At 39.0% G+C, this 22,353-nt stretch overlaps 1 protein-coding gene across 3 annotated transcripts in view; it reads right to left on the minus strand.

Moving 5' to 3' along the window:
• COL9A1 (collagen type IX alpha 1 chain) overlaps nt 1-22,353 on the minus strand; it is a 63,336-nt gene that overhangs the window by 35,917 nt on the left and 5,066 nt on the right. For 2 of the 3 annotated variants that reach the window (XM_087438776.1, XM_087438775.1), the window contains exons 5-15: nt 18,299-18,352; nt 17,999-18,034; nt 16,078-16,101; nt 15,667-15,720; nt 14,336-14,389; nt 13,403-13,435; nt 12,610-12,666; nt 11,123-11,176; nt 7,024-7,077; nt 4,464-4,517; nt 1,532-1,585 (exon numbers count right to left, since the gene is read on the minus strand). In XM_087438776.1, the coding sequence (XP_087294902.1) occupies nt 1,532-1,585; nt 4,464-4,517; nt 7,024-7,077; nt 11,123-11,176; nt 12,610-12,666; nt 13,403-13,435; nt 14,336-14,389; nt 15,667-15,720; nt 16,078-16,101; nt 17,999-18,034; nt 18,299-18,352 (528 nt within the window). The remainder of the gene's footprint in view (nt 1-1,531; nt 1,586-4,463; nt 4,518-7,023; nt 7,078-11,122; nt 11,177-12,609; nt 12,667-13,402; nt 13,436-14,335; nt 14,390-15,666; nt 15,721-16,077; nt 16,102-17,998; nt 18,035-18,298; nt 18,353-22,353) is intronic. The other variant, XM_087438777.1, reaches the window with a different exon arrangement.

The following is a 22,353-nucleotide window of genomic DNA, read 5'->3' on the forward strand; positions in this document are numbered from 1 at the left end:
TGCTCTAGCACAGATGCCTGCTCAAGAACTCTCCTTGTAAAAACTATAATCGTCTTAAAAATCCATTCTGCCATAGGGATAACTAAGACTTACACGTCCTTTGATTTAATTTTAAATGCATACTGCTTCTGTGCTCCTTGGATGAGTGGGTATAACAAAATGAGCGTCCACAATGCATAACCTGGACGTCGGTAACTGAGTCTACATATGAGCTAACCTCATTGACTATTATGGGGGGTTGAGGTTTGGCTTGTTGCCAATCTTTTGTCCTTATTATTTAATTCCCCAGTCAATAATAATAATTTCTGGGGACCGGCCCAGTGGCGCAAGCGGTTAAGTGCGCGCGCTCCACTGCGGCGGCCCGGGGTTCGCTGGTTCGGATCCCGGGCGCGCACCGACACACTGCTTGGCAAGCCATGCTGTGGCGGCGTCCCATATAAAGTGGAGGAAGATGGGCACAGATGTTAGCCCAGGGCCGTCTTCCTCAGCAAAAAAAGAGGAGGATTGGCGGATGTTAGCACAGGGCTGATCTCCTCACAAAAAATAAATAATAATAATAATAATAATAATAATTTCTGTCAAAATTATCCAGCTAATGCTGATATATGACATAGGTGGTAACACAGGAGAGGATGTGTCTTCCTAAAATATAGCTTTTGTTGAATTGCTTACCTACTCTAAAACCTCAAATGGCTTCCTATTGCTACTAGATCAGTTCAAATTGCTCAGATTGGCATTAAACAGTCTCCATGGCATGGTTCTACTTTATCTATTCAATTTCATCTTCTCAGCAGAAACTTTCCACACAAGGCAGTGACAGCCCCTACAACAGCACCCCTTCTCGCCTGTACTCTGCTGCCTTCCCACCAGAATGGCTTTCCAGACCAACCTTCCTCTAAGGTCCACGTGCGTGGGCCACCTACCATACACTCTAGGGCATGGTCTTACAATGCATCATTCAGTTACATTCTGTCTTTCCTACTGGACCGTAGGACCCTGATAGTTGGAAATTCTATCCTACTTTTACCTTTTCTACTTTTTTTGTGGTATGGGTGATTCTTAATGAATGGCTTTTTTGTTTATTTACTTCCAGAAAAGGTGTGAGGCAGCCTACAATAATGACACATGTACATGTGGCAGTCAAAATATGGAAGAATGAGACCAGAAATCATAGAAAAGGAGGAGGCTAGAACTGCCCAAGAACTTGAAATGAGATCGTTACTGTGACTCTAAGCGTCCTGGCCACGAAAACAAAAGGAAAACACGGCAAACATAAAACTTAGCAATTTGTTTCACCTATGGGAAAAACAAAACCCGTATCAAGTCAGAAAAACACGTCTCTGTACCCGAGAAAGAGATGCTTGTCTTTAAAATATTTTAAATAAATATAAAAACTATTGCCCATTTTTTCCACTTTATTCACATGTAAAAGACACTTACAACTTACACACACACACGTATATAGCAAAAAATCTATCATCGATCATCGCCAAAATCTATGATCGGGTCTCATGAAAGGAAAACTACTTACAGGTGCGCCAGGAAGACCTTGAGGCCCAGGCTCTCCATCGAAGCCTCGAGCACCCTACAAAAAACAAGACAAAGACACAAAGCTGAGATCAGCCATGTATGTGAAAGGGCACATCAGTCTCTCTAAAGAACTGTAATAGCCAGATAAAAAGGAGGTTTTGTGTTTGTAATATACACTCTTCATCAGTGAACCCCAGGGAGTATTTAATGAGACACCTCAGATCTGAAAACACTAGTTCACATCTTCTCATACCACCAAAAGCACTTACATCCAATCTTTGACAACACTCTAGATATTCTAAGTTAACATCACATCCATTCTTGACTGCTGATGGGAACTAGAAGCACCGGTACTTATTTAGAGAACTTAATACACCTATTGAAAGAGGTTTGGTAGTCACCCTCCCGGGTTCTCAGGATTCCTAGGGGGATTCATCAATGGTGAAGACCAAGGAGCCACCCAAAGAAGAGCTGCTGTGGACTCTGCTGCCACCACAGCTGTGGGAGGGACTCTGGGACTCTAGATTTCCACCAAGATCCAGAGTCAGAAGTCCAGCCACGTGATCTGGAAGAATGACTTGTAATAAGGATTTGAGCATCCCCTCTTTCATTTCAGATATTACGTTCAGTTTGTGTAAAGTAATCGATCTATTTCCTCAACAACAGATTCACTCAGCAAGTGATGACGGCATAAGAACTACAGAGCTTTATAGATCTAATTATCTTGAAATTATCTCCGACTTGGTTATATATTGTACATATCACCTCCTTATTTTCATTATAAGAATCAAAATGTGATTTTAAAACAAAAACATGGCGTTTTTTTAGTGCTTTCTACATATGTACACGACAAAATACAACCCTCTTCTTTAAATCTTTTTCTCATCTACTGAGTGAACGAGAAGGCAGAAGAGCAACTGAATGAACGAACAGGCCATCTCCTCACGAGCAAGGGTGAGATGGGGAGATAAAACAAATGGAAAACAGTCAAAAGAGCAGTGGGTAGATGTCAGGCCAAGAAAACCAGGTGGACACCGTCTGCGCAAGAATTAAAAATTGGAAAACTTTTGACAGAAGGTTCAGACACAGGCAGAATCAATGAAAAAACACAACTGAAGCAGAGGCACCACAAAGCCCTAAAACTCTTTGATCCCTGAAAACCAGAAGAAAGCAGAAGGCATTCCACATTCAGCAGGGAAGCAGAGGTTCAGAAAACCCGAAAAAGACCTCGAATTCCTCATCCACCTCGCCTTGTGAGCCAGAGCTGGCCTCTGCATTCTAGGAATGGCTTTGATGCTCCTCTCTCTCTCTCTCATTGCTGTTCAGCAGAGCTCAGACCCAAAGCGCTGTTACTAGGTAACCACTCCCTGGGTCTGAGTTCATGAGGAGAGGTTTTTTTAATATTGAAAGCAATTTGACAGAAATCAGAGGAAATGAGAAATTTTGAAAAATACCAAGTAGAAAAATACCTGAAATAAAGAGCATATCAAGAACAGTAATTGGTTTTAAAGTGAGGAGTCGCATCTTTTAGGAGATGATCTAAACCCAGGAAAAACAAAAAGGGCTAAGTATCAGCAACTCCAAAATAACTGGGGTTTATTATTTAATAACAGAAGAGATGCTCACTGAATGTTAGTTAAGGTAATGTAGAAATATAAGGTAAATATAAGGTAATGAAATATGAAATATGGTTTTTAAAATACAATGTTTTTAGAAAAGAAATATTCCAGATGAAATGGAAGAGAAAAGCAGGCAGAATGAGAATACCTAGAAGAGGCTGAAAAAAATGCAACTGAAGGAATTATTTTGTGAACAAAAATGTGCATCTCTTTTAAAAAAAAGATTTAATTTCCTTTATTGAGCACCTACAATGACAAGTTCTTCTTGTTTGGCTGTTAACAAAAGGCTCTCTGCTTCTGTGCAGAACAACACAAATTAGCTGCAGAGGTTCTAAAGAGAACAAGGTGAGGGTCAGAATTGGGGGTGGGCAAAAGCGCTTTCTTTATTTTATGGAGCCTTCAAATTGGCTTTCCTCACATGCTTTCTAAGAAGTGGTAACCATTTTCTTAAAATCTGGTAGAGAAGTTAGCCACACTCCTACACACACAGAGCACATCATGACTGTCCAGGTTTCCATTGCTTTGCTCACGGTATTCTCTCAGCCAAGCTCTCCCAGCCCTCCATCCTCTGCCAACGGCAACACCTCATCTTTCTAGGCCCAGTACTCTCTCAATGCCACCTCCTCCATGAGCCTTCCCAGGTCCCCTAGCAAGACTGCCTCTCCCGCTTCACTCCCTCATACCACTTGCCCTCAAGTTTATGTCTCAATTGTTGCATTGTAGTTATTAGCTGTCTATGTATTTGTTTCTCCCAATAAATAACAAACTTGCTGAAGTTCTTATTCCTCTTTGAATCTCCCCAGAATCTCGCAGAGTTCCTTGCTATGGAAACACTAGGATAATCTGGTCTCTGACACCAGGAGAGATTGATGAACTCCGGCCACAAGTGTATTATCCTTTGAGGGCAGAGCTCAGAAATCAGCTTTGCAGGAGAGCCACAGACAGCCCTAGCACCCTCAGGGGCATCCTGCGTTCTCTTGCCTCTCCCTTTCCATCCTCCCCTGCCTTTGCCTTGCTTTTCAAGTACTGCATCAGTGCTATCAGTGTTCACTACTGATAATGGCAAAGAGATAAAATATAAGAGCCCTAAATTAAGAGAGATAATTTAATGTATATAATACATGACCAGTATCACTCACACCACTCATTTCTATCATCTACATTTATAACAGAAACGTGAGGACCTAACCAAACATACAAAGCACCAAATAAAAAATCAAAAGTGATGTTGCTTAAGATAAGAAGATATTTTTTAAATGGCCAAAAGTTTAAATATTCCTACATTTTGCTATTATATCCTCATCATCATCTTACTTTTTCCCCTTTGGATCCAGCTATGCCAGTGATGCCTCTCAGTCCTTGAGCTCCCTGGAAATGTAAAAAAGACAAGTGAATTATTTTAGCTGAAGGACACATTCATTTATCTCATCACAAAGGTTCATCCAGAAGAAGGATGTTATCATCACCAAAGGCAACACTAGGAAAGAGTGACCTTATATACAGACAAACTCTTCTAGTTTAGAAAGAAAAATCCAAAGAGAATTCTTCTGATGGTAAACCTTTTCTAAAATTCTGAAGACCTGCACAAACCTGGAGTTGGAACAATTATTGAGGACAGAAAAGTAAATATCTTACATGAGAGAATTATGATAATGTATTTGACTTATCTTTTAACTCACAGACAGAATAAACTGCCATTCCCACCTGCTTCGTGGTGTGTAACTTGGTTACGTGTAACATAGCTGTGATTTTAAACCTTGGAATAATTTTTCCCCACCAATGTATACCATCAAAGGCCATTAGGTTCCCAGGCTAGCCCACAAAAGCTTATGACCTATAAATGGAACTGAAGTCTCCAGTAACCACTTGTAGTCACTATTCATTACACCATTTCTATGATAAAAGCATTCTGAATTCCAATTCAGGGCAGTAGACCTCACCCCATCTCAAGCTTAGGACGGGGTCATCCTAACAATGGGGTGTGTGGTGTGATTTCCAGGTTCCCGTTCAATACTGATGTGTTACCATTCTTGACTCTGGCCCCACAGCAGCAGGGCTCCAAAAATGTAACGAGCGAGCACGGTGCTCCCTTGGGAGCAGCAGTGGGTAGAGACTCCAACAGGAAAGTGGGATGGCTACTTCTGAACAACTTGCTAACAGTCCACTGTAATGGCTTAAGATTAAAGTTGCTCTACGCTGGTCATTTCCCTTGTGTCCTCACTTGGAGAAAATGGGGCAATTCCACGGTCAACCTTGCATCCAGGTCAGTCCCAAATTCTGTGTAGATCACTTAGGAATGACCCGAAATACAAATGTGTGGGATGATCCAGATTAGGATATCCACTTAGGATGTAAAGTGGGATGTGGCCATATCAGATTAAAACTGCTCTTTCTGAAGGTAATTCTACAAAAAGAAATCCAAAACTATTTGAGTCAATAGCAGTGACATAGAATGCCACGTATTGTCTCTCGAGGTGACTACTTTGAAGGACAGAGCTTGTGTATAAATGTTCCAAAAAGCTTATTTTTAAAAATTCTGTGCATGACTTACAGATGCACATATAAAAAGTGAACAACCTGTGAATTTTACAGAAACATTTTAGCATATGCACTCCCAAACACCAGAAGGTCAGCAAGCATTCACAATATCCCCCCAATGGACCACTTGAGTCATGCAGCACCCATCAGAGAGCCTTAATCCACGAAAACACATTTTTTTAAATGCTGCATGCAAAATCCCGATCTGAGGATCTTCGAGAATGGCTTTAAAAATAACTGTAAGTTCCTACCAAATTTTCATCAGATAAAAAAAAGCATATGTCTCTTACACTATTTATCTCTATCTCCCACCTGTGAAATAGAGTTCATCTCCCTATTGTCTCATATCAAAGGCTCAGGGAAGGCAAGCTTCTGGAACAAACACCTTGGACTCCTCTAGATTCCCTTATAGTTTTCACGTGGCTTAAAAGCAGAGGCCATTTCTTACAGATTCTCTGACTTGTTTCCTTTAGCTTGATTTCCCCGAAGCTCTGGGTAAGCACGAGTCTGCACAGCTCCTTGAACCCTTTGTAAAAGGCTAGTTGTGCAGGGAAGAGCAGAGCAGGTGAAGGGAGGGTGGCCCCGTGATGGTCTCCCCTAAATCTTCAGCTTCTGAGACTAGGACCTGAGCTTATCATTGACATAGTCCGTACCTTGGCTGGCTGCGATGGTCAATGAATATTCTGAAATTATTATTTCCATAATTGTTATTACGCATTGTGACAAGGAAAAAGTGAACAATTCCACTTAAATATACAAAAGTAGTGTAAATTCTGATTTAACAAACATTTTAAATTGAAGTATGTCTGTGCCCCTAATTACCCCACTGTGCATATTATTGCAGCAATCTGCCAAAGCACAAGGGACCAACTTTTTATTAAAAGACATAATCACGAGCAGTTAAGAATGTTCTCATTATAATGATTACATACTGGCATAAGCTGCATGAAATCAATTGGATGGTACACGTCCTGCATTTTCAGGGTTCCAGAACTTTTCTCACTACATCATGTGATAGTACCAGAGAACATAAAAGATATCTATCATCCTCTTCTGTTCAATACTTGCTTTCAGATTGCCTAGCCCTGAAATTTAATAAACGAACGTATGCAACTATAGGTAGAATTTTTCTGTTAAAACAGTGCTTGAATGTACAATGGGGACCTTTTCCTATTTTGAAAAAATAGTAATCTTCCAGTGCTGACTTGGTGGAAATACAGAGAATATCATGTTAATGTAATACTATTAACCCAAATGCTGAATAGAAAATATTCCAAAATTCATGAAAAAAGACTATTTGCATATCCTAGTTAAATATTTTTTTTAAATACTTTACTGGAGGTCCTTGAGCTCCAACTTCTCCCAGTTCTCCCTGGTCACCTTCTTCACCCTAAAAAACACAGAAAAGCAGGCAAATGTTAGTCTAGCAAATGAACACAGAAATAGGCTTAGTCTAACTCAGCACACTTAAATTCATTTGGCATCCCCGGGATTATTGTATTGTGCTTTCTTAGATTATTTTGTATGAGTAATCCATATCAATTGTACGATATTCAGAAAATACAGAGGAGAACACAAATAAAGTCACCCAAATCCCACCTTGCCACTATAAATACTGGTAACATTTTAGCTGCTTTTCTAAAGAAAGGGAGGGTGGAAGGAAAGAGGGGCAGAGAGAGAGACGAGTGCTAGGGCACATGTCTGCATTCATGTGCCAAGGGCATGTCTGTGTTGTAGGGGGTGTATTATTAGGAAATACGATCATACTATGCAAACTTTTCCATAAACTACAATATTATTTAATGATGATTTTCATTTGTAACTTTTCTTATTACAATTTTTGTATCACACACAATTTTTTAAATATATTTACGTTAGTCTTTCCTTTCCTTTCCTTTTCAAATGGCTTATACCTTTGATGTCACTCATAGAAAAGATTTCTCCACCCCGAAAATATATAAATATTCATCTACATTTTTCTTCTAGCACTTTTATAGTTTAATTTCCTACAAAGAAATCTTTAATTATCAATAATTTATTTTGTGGTAAAATATAACGTAGAAATCTGTCTTTTTCTCTTTTCCTAGTAATTGGCCACTTGCTCCAATATCATTTGTTGAATAACAGATTCTCTCTGCACAGGTTGGAAAATTCATCTTTAACGCTTACTAAATTGTGAAATATACTTGTTTCTAGGCTTCCTATTGTGCGCTACTATCTGTTGTGTGATGTTGCCAAAACCACAGCATTTTAATCATTGAAATTTTATAATACATTTTAACCTCAGGTAGAAAGAATTCCTTTATCTATTTTTCATTTATAGTTACTCTTATTTTTCAGTTTTTCCCAAATGTTTACGCTTCCAGATAAACTTTTGAATTGTTGGGTAGATCTTCAGAAAAGTACTACTTGCTTTGTATTAAGACAGTATTAAATTAATAGATTGATACGGAGAGAATTAGAATCTTTACAATGTTGAGTCTGTCTTGGAACTCAGTATATATCCTTATTTAGTCAAATCTGTTCTTTTTCTTTTTCTTTCCATCAATAAAGTTTTGCTCTTTTCTTCACATTAGTCTTGAACATTTCTTAAGTTTGTTCCAAGGTATTTTGACTATTTGGTAGCTATTGCCAATGGAATCTTTTTCCATTATGTTTTCTAACTAATTATTGTTTTGACTTTTGATAATAATTTTACAACTTCTGATAGACTTTGAATGTTAGTATATTCCAAAAAAATCCAACTGCTGTTTCTTACAGAAAAATTATTTTATTGACTCTGAAAAAAAGTTATTTCCCTCTGAAAACGGTTTTACTTTTTACAATAGATATACTGCCCTACATTTCCTGTGGTAATGGAGATCTTAAATTGTGAAATTCATCATAAGAAAAATTCCTCATCTTTAATATTACGTACACAATATTAGATAAAAATTCATTTTTATTGTTTATTTATTATGTTTCAATTCACCCATGATCTTGCTCCACAGACTATACCTTATATTTAGAGATTACACACACACACACACACACACAAGGAAATATAGAAAATTTAACAGCAGTATTAATGTAGAACATTTGGACATATAATGCAAAGAACTAGGTTTTGCCTAAATCATTTATACTTGGTTTTTGAATGAATTGTGAGAGTCTTGCATGGTGGCTTTAGTCTCATAATTATATTCAGATATACTCCAGAAGAACACATGATTGACAGTGGGGAGAGGCAGTCCAGTGGGAAGCTAGTTCATGGAGGGTAATCAACACGTGTCTAATTAAATGCTCCCTGTATTTCTCCGCCTAACGACAAAACCAACAGTGACTGATATGTCCACTGTAAGTTTTCATTAGTAGAGTCTGGGGTATTTTCCCACAGCTTCTTCATAAACCTTTGAGTGATGTAATTGATTTAAATATTTCACTAGCAGATGAATAGCACACAACTAATCAATAGCCACAAAGTTAAATGACAAATTCAGGAGTAGCAATTTACTATCGTTATACTGAAAGTTTTTTGACTATTCATTCCTAGATTCAGAAACAATTTTAAAAATCTCCATTAACTAAGCTGTAGAGTAAATTCAAGGCAGAACTGTGAATCTGAATGCAAATGTCAGGGCTCTAGGCTCTTAATTCCTCAATATTCGGCTTTCAGTTTACAGTTCAGTGCATCCATTAGCCCTTTCAAGGTTCATTCTTCAACGAGCTATTGTCATCCTATGTCTTCTGTCAATTTTCAAAGACACCACTGAAAGTTTTAAGTGACATAAACATGTGAAATAAATTAAAGGAGTTTTCAACAACTTCCAATGAACATTTTGGCCAATTACTTGACACACCAAAAAAATTTGCAGGTTCTCACTAAAGACCAAACCAAACTTGACAGTTCAAGTAACTAACTTGTAGAGGTATCAAAAATATTAGTTTCATGGGAAGAGGGGAGAGATACTCTGACTGACAGCTCCATCCATCCACAAATCCCATGGGACAGGGGGTGAAAGTTCCCCAAAGAAGAGGGGTCACGCAAAGAAAGAAGGATGCATGGTACCCAAAATCACAGAAGTCTACTGCATCTGCTTTACTACACCCACTACCTCACGAATATCTTTTTGGTGTAATTTAATATTCTTGCACATCTATTTTTTGTGGCTTGATAATATTCTATTATATGGATATGTCATACCTAACGTAGCCAGTCCCCTGTGATTGGACATTTGTTTTCCCTTCTGTGCCCCTAGCACTTAGAATAAACCCTAGCAAATACAGGTACTTAATAAATAAATATTTGTTGAATTTTTTAAATTACGAATTTTAAGACTCAATGGAGGAATGGGCAAGCATAAAAATTCCCGAAACACTCAATTTTTTTTTCTATTTTCTCCAATTTGACATCAACAACCCAGATAAATAAAATGTTGTATTCCAGATAAATAAAATGCCTTAATTATTCAGAGCCTAAGCAATAAAAGACTTTTAAAATAAATGTCCAAACTGTAATAGAGTACAGAAAATTGGCTTATTTATCCTGATTATCCGAGATTGTTCAACAGACTGATTTTAGCTAAGGAGTTCAAGGATATTAATGCCTGCAGATATTAACAAATTGCCTCTCCAGCTCTTGACTTCCAAAGAAAAAGACTAATCTTCTGCTACGACCCCATAAAGGTGTGGAAGGACACAGTCAACAGAGTCTAGAGGACCCCCATTAATAAGAACAGTCTGACTTTGTAAAATATTATAGCATTAACAGGGACAAAAATTCTACTCTACAGGAAGTCAAGTTCTTAGACACTTAAAGGTGATTTTCCCTAGTGGATGAAAAAGGGGCAAACAGGTCACCCAGCTCTACACTTCAGCCTTGGCTCTTCTGCAGGCATCCCAGCCCCAGTGCAAGTTGTGCTGTGGAGTCCATATTCCTACCCAGATGATAGCATAAGTCCTATCACTGACTCCCAGATGCCTCAAAACCTAAGGTATATTGAAAGGAGGCCAGAAACAAACAGAGCAATTATTTCAGCACTGGAGACGAGAAGCTGTCAGCCAATTACCAACTTCCCTGTTTGCTAGTCTCAGCAAAACTTGTCATAAAATTTTACACTTGTCATAAAATCTCGCTTAGTGGGGTGGAATGACTGGCTGAATAACGTTCGACAATCAAAAGCATCAAGGAAAAGGGCTGAGTGTGATTGATTTGAAAAGGAAAGCAGCGCAGGAAAGAATGAAGATCTGTGGTGCTTCTTTGTGCTTCTGTAACTGAGTAACCTCAGACGATGACGCTCGGTCAAAATATTGGTGCATCTACGGGGAACTTGCCAATCATCCTTTGAAAAGGAAGAGTAAAATATCGTGCTTTATTATTCCTTAGAATTCCTTATAATGAAAGTGACCACTACCTCCTAATCACAATTTACCCACCAAATGCTCCTTTTCCTCACCTTGTGACCTTGTTTTCCAGGTTCTCCAATTTCTCCTTTAGCCCCTTTATGACCCTAACAAATGCAAAAACAAACAAACGAATTGTATTGGGTTTGGCACAGAAAGCGGTCAGAAGGCTCACAAAGTCATTTTGCTTCCCGAAATCTGTGTCAGTGTGCTGCTAAGAAAAAGGTTACGTCACAAAGAAAATGACAGCCTCAAACGAACTTAACAGCTCCATGTGTGTTACACGACTGCTATACATGATAAATACCAGCTTCAGTTAATAGAAAAACACTGTTCTAGAACAATAAGAGCTCCATTACCTGGTTCAGCAACATGATTCATTGCCTTCTGGTCCCTAGATCCCTCCACCCCAAACTTCCTCTCACAGTTGGGTTAAAGAGCATTACATCTTCTCCAGTACCAGTGACTTACTTTCCAGAGGTGACAGTCCTCACCCAGTTCACCTGGCTATCTATCCCCTACTCTCTGCAGGCTGCTCTGAGAACTCCTCTGCCTCCTCAACACCCATCTCCTCCCTGGAGGTGGAGGAAGGGCTGGCGTAAGAAGTGGACTTCCCCAGATGCACACCTTCCCGCCTCTTCTTGCACGCGGTTTCAAGTACAAAGGGAGGTCTACAAAGGCCAGTCAGCGAAGGCTGCATAGCTTGAAAAGAAGACCCCTTTCTTTTCTCATCAGGCCACCTGTTCTAAGCACAGGTGTGCTTTGAGCAGTAATATGAGGCAAACATGAAATGAACATTCCAGAATTAAGTCCATCAGAGCTTTCACCCTCAGAGCCTTTCCTGTTTCAAGAACGCAAGTCTTTGCGAAAAATAAGACACCAATCCAGGCCCAAATCTTCTGCAGTTGTGGGAATCCACCAAAATTAACCTTAGAGAAAACCATAATTGGAAAACCAGTGCCTCAGGGCCTTTCCAATCATAGCAGAACTCCACTGGTCTGGAATTTTTCAAAATCACTTCAGACTCACAGACTAGAGAGAGAAAGCCATTTAGCCCCAGCACTTGGTGTTTATTTTTTTTTATTTTTATGGGAAGTTTTGAAGTAATTATGATGGCAGAGCGAGAAAAAAACACTTTTGGAACGTTTCTTTTCTTGCCTATTTTGCACAGTTTTTCCAAATGTTTTTAACTAAAATAGTTTCACATACATTATGTGCACAATGCCCCACATCTTCCTCCATAGGAGGCAACTTTCTGAACCTTAATCTGGTGTTCTAGAGTCTCTCAATCCGTGGTGTTTCTTCCCTGGACAACAGAAGCACCGTCTAATCACACATCTGGGTCTCGGTGGGAGGACCTGTCACGGGCACCAGCTGGAATGTCTAGGACTGAATAAGGGCCACAGACTGAGCAAACACAGACTGGCCTAATCCATCAATGTGGGGTCTCTGCACCAGGAAGGCCAGTGTTTAAAGGAAAGCCTCTATTTTTAATGCTGATAATACTCTTGAAAATAAAATACTGAAATTATTCACTTACCCTCATGCCTGGTAGGCCTGGATATCCTGAGTGACCTGGTGGACAGGAATTGGGACACTGCCAGAGAGAGAGAGAAAGAAAGAGAGCATAAACTAGAGCCTCCACTTTACGACAAACTGGTATGCTTTTTAGGGATTCCAGCTACAGAACCCCAGTGCAGTTATATTCATTAAATATCTCTGAATACCCCTTTCCTTTTTTTATTATTTAATTTTTAAACTTGGAAATATTCCTGGCTTACAGAAAAGTACAGAGAATATAGCAACCCTGTCCCCATGTATCCACCAAGATTTAATAACTGTTAATATTTTACCATATTTATTTCAGATTTAATTTGTTAAAGAAATAAAACACTTCCAGACAACCCTTTATGCCATGACCGGATCCTTGTCCCCTCCGCTCCACTGGAACAGCTCTATCCCCAGATTCACATCCCCTCCTCAAATGTGCAGTTTACCAACATCATCTGAATATTAGTCTATAAGTGAAACAAGTCTCAGAGGGAGTTATGTGACTTCTATCTTCTAAAATTGGGTGCTCTGGTGAAGAGCATGCTTTAGTCATAAAGTAAAAGGATTATGGAAAAAGAAAGCTATTCCTGTAATGAAAAACGGCCACAGTCTGAGTGTGTACAAGCCCAGGCCACCTGTGCTACAGATGGCTCTGCCATTGGAGAAAAGTAACACTTGGAAACACACATATCCCGGCGAGATCATTTTAAAGAGAATTCATCTGAAGTTTACATGGTCTTTGACTCAAAACTGTATTTTTTTAGGTGAGGAAGTCATCTTACCAATGGATCTCCATCATGAGAGCCAATTGTTCCCTAAAGTAAAGAAAATATTAAAGTTAAGAATATAGTTAAATATTTAATTCAAACCTACTAATAATAGAAAATTCATTGGACAAAAATATAATAAATATATTTGTTTAATAAAATATAAGGAAAAAATAGCAGCATTATTATATGCTAATATCCTAAAAACTTGACTCATGGGCATATTCCTTTTGGAGAACCCTAAATTGCAGGAGATTATTTCTTTCAGGGGATTGAAGGGAGATGAAATGTGAGACAGAACAGAAAATATGGGGAACTCGGAATCATAAATTAAAAATATGAATTATCTCCACTTAAACTCCTGTCTTTTAAATTGCTTACTGTGTAACTTCTTCGTAAAAACTAGTTCATTTGAAAATGTTCCTTTTATACATCCAAGTTTTGAGCACTTCAGAAATCACAAGCTCAAAGGACTTCAAATACAATGAGTAAGCCATTCCCCATAAAACCACCTTTTAACTACTTTTTTTTGTTGTTTTTTGAGGAAGATTAGCATTGAGCTAACATCTGTTGCCAATCCTCCTCTTTTTTGCTGAGGAAGACTGGCCCTGGGCTAACATCCGTGACCATCTTCCTCTGCTTTATATGGGACGCTGCCACAGCATGGCTTGATAAGCGGTGTGTAGATCCTCACCCAGGATCCTAACCAGCGAAGTCCGGGCGCCGAAGAGGAGCTCGAAAACTTAACCACTATGCCACCAGGCCGGCCCCAAAACCACCTTTTAAATTACCGTGATTTCTCTACTTTTCTGGCCTAAAAAGACCCATGCTCTGAGTGGATGAAAAAATTGGTAGCCTTTTTGGAATTTTAGGACAATGACTTGGCTTCTTAGGTTTCTTTAATCCCAACTCTCAGACACAGAGAAATTCAAGCTGCAAATAACTCACGCTGGGTCCCGGAGGGCCAGGGGGGCCAGGTGGTCCTCTTTTCCCAGGGTCACCCTAAGTTATTTGAAAATTGTGACACAGTGGTTATACACAAGTCAAAACACAGTGCATAAAACTGGCAAGGCATGAGAGAAAGATATTGCTAGAAACCCCTACAGAGCTCAGCCATGCAAAGACCTGCCACCAAAATCGATGGGTGGCCCATAATCCAATTAGCTCCACAAAACCAGAAGAATGAGGAGTTCCAGTCTCACCAAAGGAATGAAACAAGGCAGAGGGAGACCTGGGGGAAAAAAGCAAAGCCAATTCTTCCCTCTAGAATGATCACTTTATCTACTCTAAAAACAAACTGGAAACATGCTATATTTTTCTAGTTGATTTGCAGAGGAACTGGAACAGCCAATACTGCTAGTGCCATCCAGCTAAAGGCAGCAAAAGAAGGCCTGTACCCAGCCTGCAGCTGTGGGATGGAAGGTGAGGCTCTGCAGTGCCAGGTTCTCCCTGAGCTGTTCACCCACAGCCATCACTCAGCCAACCACTGCACTCCCTTGCCAGTGGGACAGAACATCAAAGACAGCTCAATTCAAATGAGCCATTCAGATGAAAATGGATTCCATGTAGTCTTAATACCCGGAGTTTACTCTTGGCATATGTTTTCCTTCTTAATGGTCTACCGTAAGAAGTCAAAAGCATCTTACAATTGATTTAACTTTACAATCATTCATATTCATTCATTTGTTCAGGAAATAAATTTGTCAAGCAGTAAGCGCATCTACAGAAGCAAGAAGATATATAATACGTGGCTCCTACTCCCAACGAGTTTACAATTATCTATCTTTCACATGACGTCACTACTTCAACAGTTTTGAAAAATTTATTGAATATTAACACCAAGTACTTACTACCAGCAATTTCTCTATGAAGTTCAGCTCTTTATTGTCTAAAGTCTGTTGGCTCAATTATAATTTAATGATCCTAACATAAATATACATGTTCACTTTCATTTTATGCAGAGTCTAACACAAGACACCAGACCCCAGTCCTGGCTGAGAGTCTGTAAAATGGAAGTGACACTTCTTGACTTGATCACTAATTCTAGAAGTTGAGAAGAAAAGTTTAGCTGACAACTTTCGGAAAAAAATTAAAATCACTCTACCAAAACGAGGTACTATTATTATCCCTGGTCCCACCAGTATTATGAACTGGAATGAAATTCATCTGCCATTTCTTGGATTTTCAGAGGAAAACACATAGTTAGGCCCATTTGCCTTCCCTAGTAACATCTTCTGTCAAATCAGCAAACGTCTATCCAAATGCGCTGTGGTACTCACCAAGGGCCCAACGCGGCCGAGCTCTCCAGGGAGGCCTGCTGCCCCAGGGGGACCCTAAAGTCAACAAATCAGAGGCACATGATGACAGATGGATATTTTACAATTTATCACAAACGATATCAAATATGATATCCAACTTAGAAGTATGTCTCTGTGCTAGCTTTGGTTTCCAATGAGACAATAACTCATTTGACCAAATTTTAATTACTTTAAATAGAACAGAAATCTCTTAAATTAGTGAAATATTTTGTTTAACAGAATAGGGGTGCTGTCATAGGACCCACCTAAGATCATGTAGGTAGGACACTATAAACACCCCTGGGTAGAGTGTTAGCTGAAGAGACAGGTTGAGATCTGAGAAATAGGCCATTTTTATAGACTTGTAAAAATAAACCAAGAGATGATACTTACAGGGGGTCCAGGAATACCACGGCCCTAACAAAGCAAAATAAAAAGTGTTAGGGTATATGATTCATATTTAGTAAATAGGGACACAGGCATCACTCAGTTCAAACTACATCTCTAACTCTAAATAAATATATGACGCTCATTCTAAAGAAAGCACTGGATAAGAAAAGCAAACCCAGCTCTGCCTTTAAAGGAAGCAGAAGCTTGTTTCAGCTCCTCAGACACTCCTTTATGTCTAAGCTAACCAGGAATGTTTTTTCCAAACTTCTTTTTTTAAGAAAAGGCAGGTGAAGAAGTCATCCATGCTTGCCCTCAGGAGAACTTGCGATCACTCACAGAGGCACATCACAACCTGACAGTTTACGAGTGTTTTGTGTGTCATGTTTTATAAGAAGCCTACGTTAAAACAATACAGTGCACCGCTTTACAATTTACGGTGTGATGTTTGGAAGTTCCCCAAACAAACATTCAGCCCAGAGAGACAGAGGATAAAAAGTGGTCAGAAACACACTCCCTGTGACAGGTAGGGCTATATTTCCAGACACCAAGTCCAGTAGATATCAACAATAAGGTGGTGTCACTCCTGAAATGAGCTACAATGGGACCCTAATTTAACATGCTGAATTTGATGTTAAAGCCAGTCTTTCTGTCCCCCTGTCCTTTACACTTTCTATCTCTTTAGCAACAACAAGCCGTATATAGTCAAGGACTAAAACCACGTCTTATCCATCCTCCTACCCTCCATTCCTAGCAGAGGGTCTATTACATAATAAACCCTGACTGCATGCTTTTTAACTTAATGAAGTTGAACATCAGCTGCCTAGAACCCCCTTTTCTCTCTTTGCTTTCCAGGTTCATTCTCCCTCCTTGGGGTTCCTCAGTCCTCTTTTCTCCCCTGCACTGGCTTAAAGAGCTTTTATTCACAGCTATTTCTGACACCATATTCGTTTAGCTTTTAATTCCAGACTTTTTCTTTAATATCTATATATGAAGCATCCAGTGACATCAATGTATACACTCTGCTAATGATATTATTATTTCTAATTATTTAGGCAGCCAAAACAAGCAAGAATTTCACATGAGCAGTATGTTTTAATGATAAGGGGGACTTTTTCAAGACATTCTTTGAAAAATTACTCCTATTTGAACATTTTAATATGTGGATCTATTTGGGAAATAAGTGTTATGCTTGAAAATACCAAAGTAATCAATAAGTTATTTCATTATCAGAAAGCTAGATGTTTGATAAATTTCACCAAATTAAAAAAAAAGGCATCTCTATAAGATGTTGAGCTCTGAGTTGAAAAATATGGGAGAAAGGCCAGAAAGCTATTCACTTCTGAAAATAGGCTTATAATGGAAAAGCCAACAGATGCTGAAATATGGTAAAGAAAACAAGGAGGAAAAATACAGATTAATGACAAGAACAAAAGAGGAATGAAGAGCAAAATAGAAAGAGAAGCAGCCTTGAGAACCTGGTCCTCTTAGAGATGGAAATACACAAATCTGCCAGAGTGTGCAACACAGGAAAAGACTGGCCAGGGATTAGACAGCTGATACGACCTGATGGCTGGTATTTCGTTAGAGATACAACCAGTTGTGAAGAAAGCAGTACAATGCCATGGTCTCAACACTGAATACTTAAGATTTGCCGTTGTTATGCAAGAAAGGTTTTCTATCAATGGGGGAGGGGGAGTTGTCTATTGGGAAATACCACGTGCAAACAGACACATGTATTTTATACTGACACTCAAATTTCTCTAAAATTTTCCTACTCATAGTCGGAATGCCTACCATACCAGATAAGTCATAAACTCCTTTGTGATGTGTATTATGAAGAAAACTGCATTAAAAAATTTCACAATGGCAGAATTTTACCTAAAGAGAGGAGATTTTTCAATTCTGTCACTTTATATTTACTTACTGGAAATCCACGAGATCCTGGCACACCAGGTTCTCCCTAAAAATAAAAATAGCGTCATTGTACTTGGCTTTTTGTAGCATGCATATGCAAATACGCAAACTGCATAAATAATCGAAATCATAAGAACACTCCATCTTGGTGCTTTTAGTTTAATTTAATTCAACTAAAACACAATTTTCGTTGAACAAGTGTATTTCAACAGCTTCACAACTAATCTATTAGCTGATTTGCAAACACTACAATAAAATTACACTTCGGCATTTAATTAATGCCAGCAATTAATACAGGTGGCTAACTTACTTTTTGTCCTCTCGGTCCAGCGGGGCCAGGGGATCCATCAGGTCCTGTTAATCCCTAACAAAGTAAGATGATGTTAGACCTATTATAGCATCCTTAGGCAAACCACTAAGTGGATAATCCATTTTATTTATTAATTAAGCACAGGATGGTTACCTACATATGACGCAAATATTTATAAAGAACTACCTTTCTATATTCTTACTCAAAGATAACGTTTAACATGAGATCTGCTTGTTAGTTACTTTCTATTGATAAATTTTATCATATTCCTAACTTTCTGCTAACTGCACTGTTTATCACAGAGTTCAGTTAGTATTTTTTGTCTCTGCTTTGAAAAAATGCAATATAACAATTACTGTGTTCTACTAGCCAAGTCTGATGGGACAATAGGTCTCAGCTCTGCCATTTACCCAGGTTTATGTACCTTCTTGACTTCACTTATAAAATAAAAATACTAAATGTCTCTATAGCTCTCTAACAATGTCTTGAGAGTTCATAAAAATGTTTCTTCAACAAGAATTAAAATTAATCAATCTCATTACTGCCTTGTAGTCACCTAAAGCCCTCTAGCCATCTTCCAGCAATGACAATTGCTTATTGAAGAACATTAACTTTTGTTTTGTTTTGTTTTGTTAAGATTTTATTTATTCATTTTTTTCCCCCCAAAGCCCCAGTAGATAGCTGTATGTCATAGGTTCACATCCTTCTAGTTGCTGCACGTGGGACTCGGCCTCGCGTTGGACGGAGAAGCGGTGCCCTGGGGCGCGCCCGGGATCCGAACCCCGGCCGCCAGCATCAGAGCGCGCGCACTTAACCGCTAAGCCACGGAGTCGGCCATGAAGAACATTAACTTTTAAAGCTGAAATGTTGAGAGCATGCATTTTTCTACATTATCTTCCTTAGTAAAAATTGAATAATTAAGTATGTATTTTCACACGTGCCACTCAGTATGTAGAATTTAAGCCAATTACTATAAAACACATTCATAACTACCATTTTTAGTACTAAAGCATATCTTCCAAACACCTCATTTTCCCTATCAGTACTTATTTTATTACCATCCTCAATGTAAAATAGATACTAAAGCATGATAGCACTACATATACACCTGAATTTCCATACTTAAAGATGCACTTTTATTTTTTTAACTTTTTCTTTACTCTTTGACACTTTTAGATGTTGTCATTTATAATGTAATCTTGAAATTACAGCTTCCTAAAGATAAATATATGTATCTGCATATATATGTACTTATACATATATGCATGCATACATAAATATCTTATAAAACCTCTATTATCGAGATTTTGAAAAAGACTCAAATAATATCAATCAAGGGAGGGATTCCTTGAAAATATGAAAGCCCTACTTAAAAATGGATCACTAAAATCCCTATTTAATCTGTCATAGGGCCGGCCCCGTGGCTTAGCGGTTAAGTGCACCCTCCGCTGCTGGAGGCCCGGGTTCGGATCCCGGGCGCACACCAACGCACTGCTTCTCCTGCCATGCTGAGGCTGCGTCCCACATACAGCAACTAGAAGGATGTGCAGCTATGACATACAACTGTCTACTGGGGCTTTGGGGGGGGAAATAAATAAATAAAATTTTTTTAAAACATCTGTCATAATCTGCGTAAATACCAATGAAATGCTTTCACGTAATTTGTATGGAAACTAGTTTACTGGCCGCCATTTTTACATCTCTCTACATCAATTAATTTCCCTCATAACTCCAAAGAGTGAATCAAAGGAAGTAGAAAAAAAGAGTTGAAAATGTTAATTACTGGAAATTTACCAAAGAAGGAAATTATTAAACACACACAAAAGAATTTTTGACAGACTGTTTTTGATTTTCAATCACCCTAGTCTAATTACAAGGCTGTAATTTGGGAACAAGCCCCAACCTCTTAGTACTGAGCACCTGTGGCGATGGAATGTTGGCTTTTGTATTTTGGCAAACGAACCACTCACCCAGGAGCATTTCTGGAAGCACACATAGCACAAAGACTTTACAAACCTCACAGCATGTTTGAGTAATGGAACCTCTACCTCCGTGTACACACCCTCCAATACCAACCTGGTCGGTTCTCACTCATGCAGCCAACTAAGCATCTTCAACCTGTGCCTGGAATGACTGACAAGATGGGAGGACAGTAGCTACTATATACATGGAGGAATTTAGCTGCACAATAATAAGACAGAACCAAGTAAATGGTCAGAGAACCTGGAGGCTGCTTCCAGGTCACTTCTTCTTTAAAGTATCTCCCATAAGACATGACAGATTATGTCTGTCACCAGGAAGCTCTCTCAATTAAACTGAAAATACATTCTCGTGTCAGATGCTACAGTGAACTCGGTGATGAAATCACCATGTAGAGAAGCATAAGCCACATGAGGACAACGCCTGTGAGTCCGTCACAATCCTGCCGTTGCCCCCGCAGCTAACACCCACTCTACACACGACCACTGAATACAGTTAATTTAGGTTGGCCTGGTAGGTGGACGGAGCTTACACTTGTCCCTCCACATCATCTTCATTTTTGTTCAAATCCCGACTGCCACTTAGCTGTGCAACCAGGGGCAAGTTGCCTAACTGTATAGTGCCTCAGTCTCCTAACCTGTAAAATAGGTATAACACTAACATCTACTTCCTATGGTAATTCTGAAGATTAAATGGGATATTACACACAAGGTGCTTACAATAGTGCCTGGCAGAGTGGGCCCTGAATAAACACTAGCTATTCTTATTCTCGTCATCAGTATACAGTCAGCATGTTCCAGATGCTGTGAAGAGTTCACTGGATCTATAAGACAGGTTTCCTGCCCTGTGGGAGCTTAAAACCTCATTCAGAAGCAGCTCTGCAAATAAACAAACAAACAAAAAACCTAGATATTAACCACAGGCACTGTACTTCAGGGCCCTCACATTTCTTTGATGCCTGATTATTTCCACTTACACTGACCTTTCAGAATAATTTCTTAATAACTCACTATCCTAATCATATAGCATCTTCAGAGGATGCTCTAATCTCTTTCCTGTAAAAAGTGGCACGGTATTTAATAATTCTTGTATTTAATTCTAATTCCTCTTCTGCTTATCTTAGACAGATGCTAGAAGAACGAATAAAATACTGTTTTACAGAGCTCGCTGAGCACACCACAGCAAACAGTGCCTAAAAGAATATCTCCATTGAGCCAGCCCTGATGGCCTAGTGGTTAAAAGTTCAGCACACTCTGCTTTGGCAGCCCCGGTTTGGTTCCCGGGCACAGAACCACACCACCCATCCGTCAGTAGCCATGCTGTGGTGGCAGCTCACATAGAAGAACTAGAAGGACTTACAACTAGAGTATACAACTGTGTACTGGGGCTTTGGGGAGGGAAAAAAAAGGAAGACTGGCAACAGATGTCAGCTCAGAGCGAATCTTTGCCAGCAAAAAAAAAAAAATGCTTAAAAAAAGAAGAATATCTCTATTGATACTATGGATGATAATAATACAGTGGTCCGTTGGGTGCAAGGTTCTAACCAAGCACTGACTTCTCTAATTTTACATTTCTATTTAAGGGAAAAGAACCTTAAAACTTAAACTGAAGTCTTAGCAGGAAAAAGAGATTATATACATAACATAATCTCTCACATTTACATTTACATACACACAGCACACACACACAATGCCAATTTGCAATAATTCTTATTTGTCAAAGAAATGACAGAGGAAAACATTACCAGCGGCAGAAAGAATTGCTTTCATATGGATGTTTATGAAGACCAAGTTCTGTGTGGGATGATATTGAAGCTGACTGTGTTCTGAACTTTCTTGGTAGAGCACGCCAGCCCTCAACAGTGATTTCCTTCCAGCACACTGATCACTCGGCTCGGGAGACTCAAGGCATAATTCTACAAGCACAGCTGCCATGACTCTTTTTCCTTTTCTGTCAAAAATCCACTTACTTCAGGATAATTACCTTTAAACCATGTTCCTTTCAGATTCTTCCAAACATCATCTGATTAATTTGTCAATATTACCAAAAAACACAGCTGTGCAATGAACCAAAGA

This window comes from Ceratotherium simum, chromosome 13 (genome assembly GCF_057802395.1).
Source record: "Ceratotherium simum simum isolate JZ-2026a chromosome 13, ASM5780239v1, whole genome shotgun sequence".
Classification (NCBI taxonomy): domain Eukaryota; kingdom Metazoa; phylum Chordata; class Mammalia; order Perissodactyla; family Rhinocerotidae; genus Ceratotherium; species Ceratotherium simum.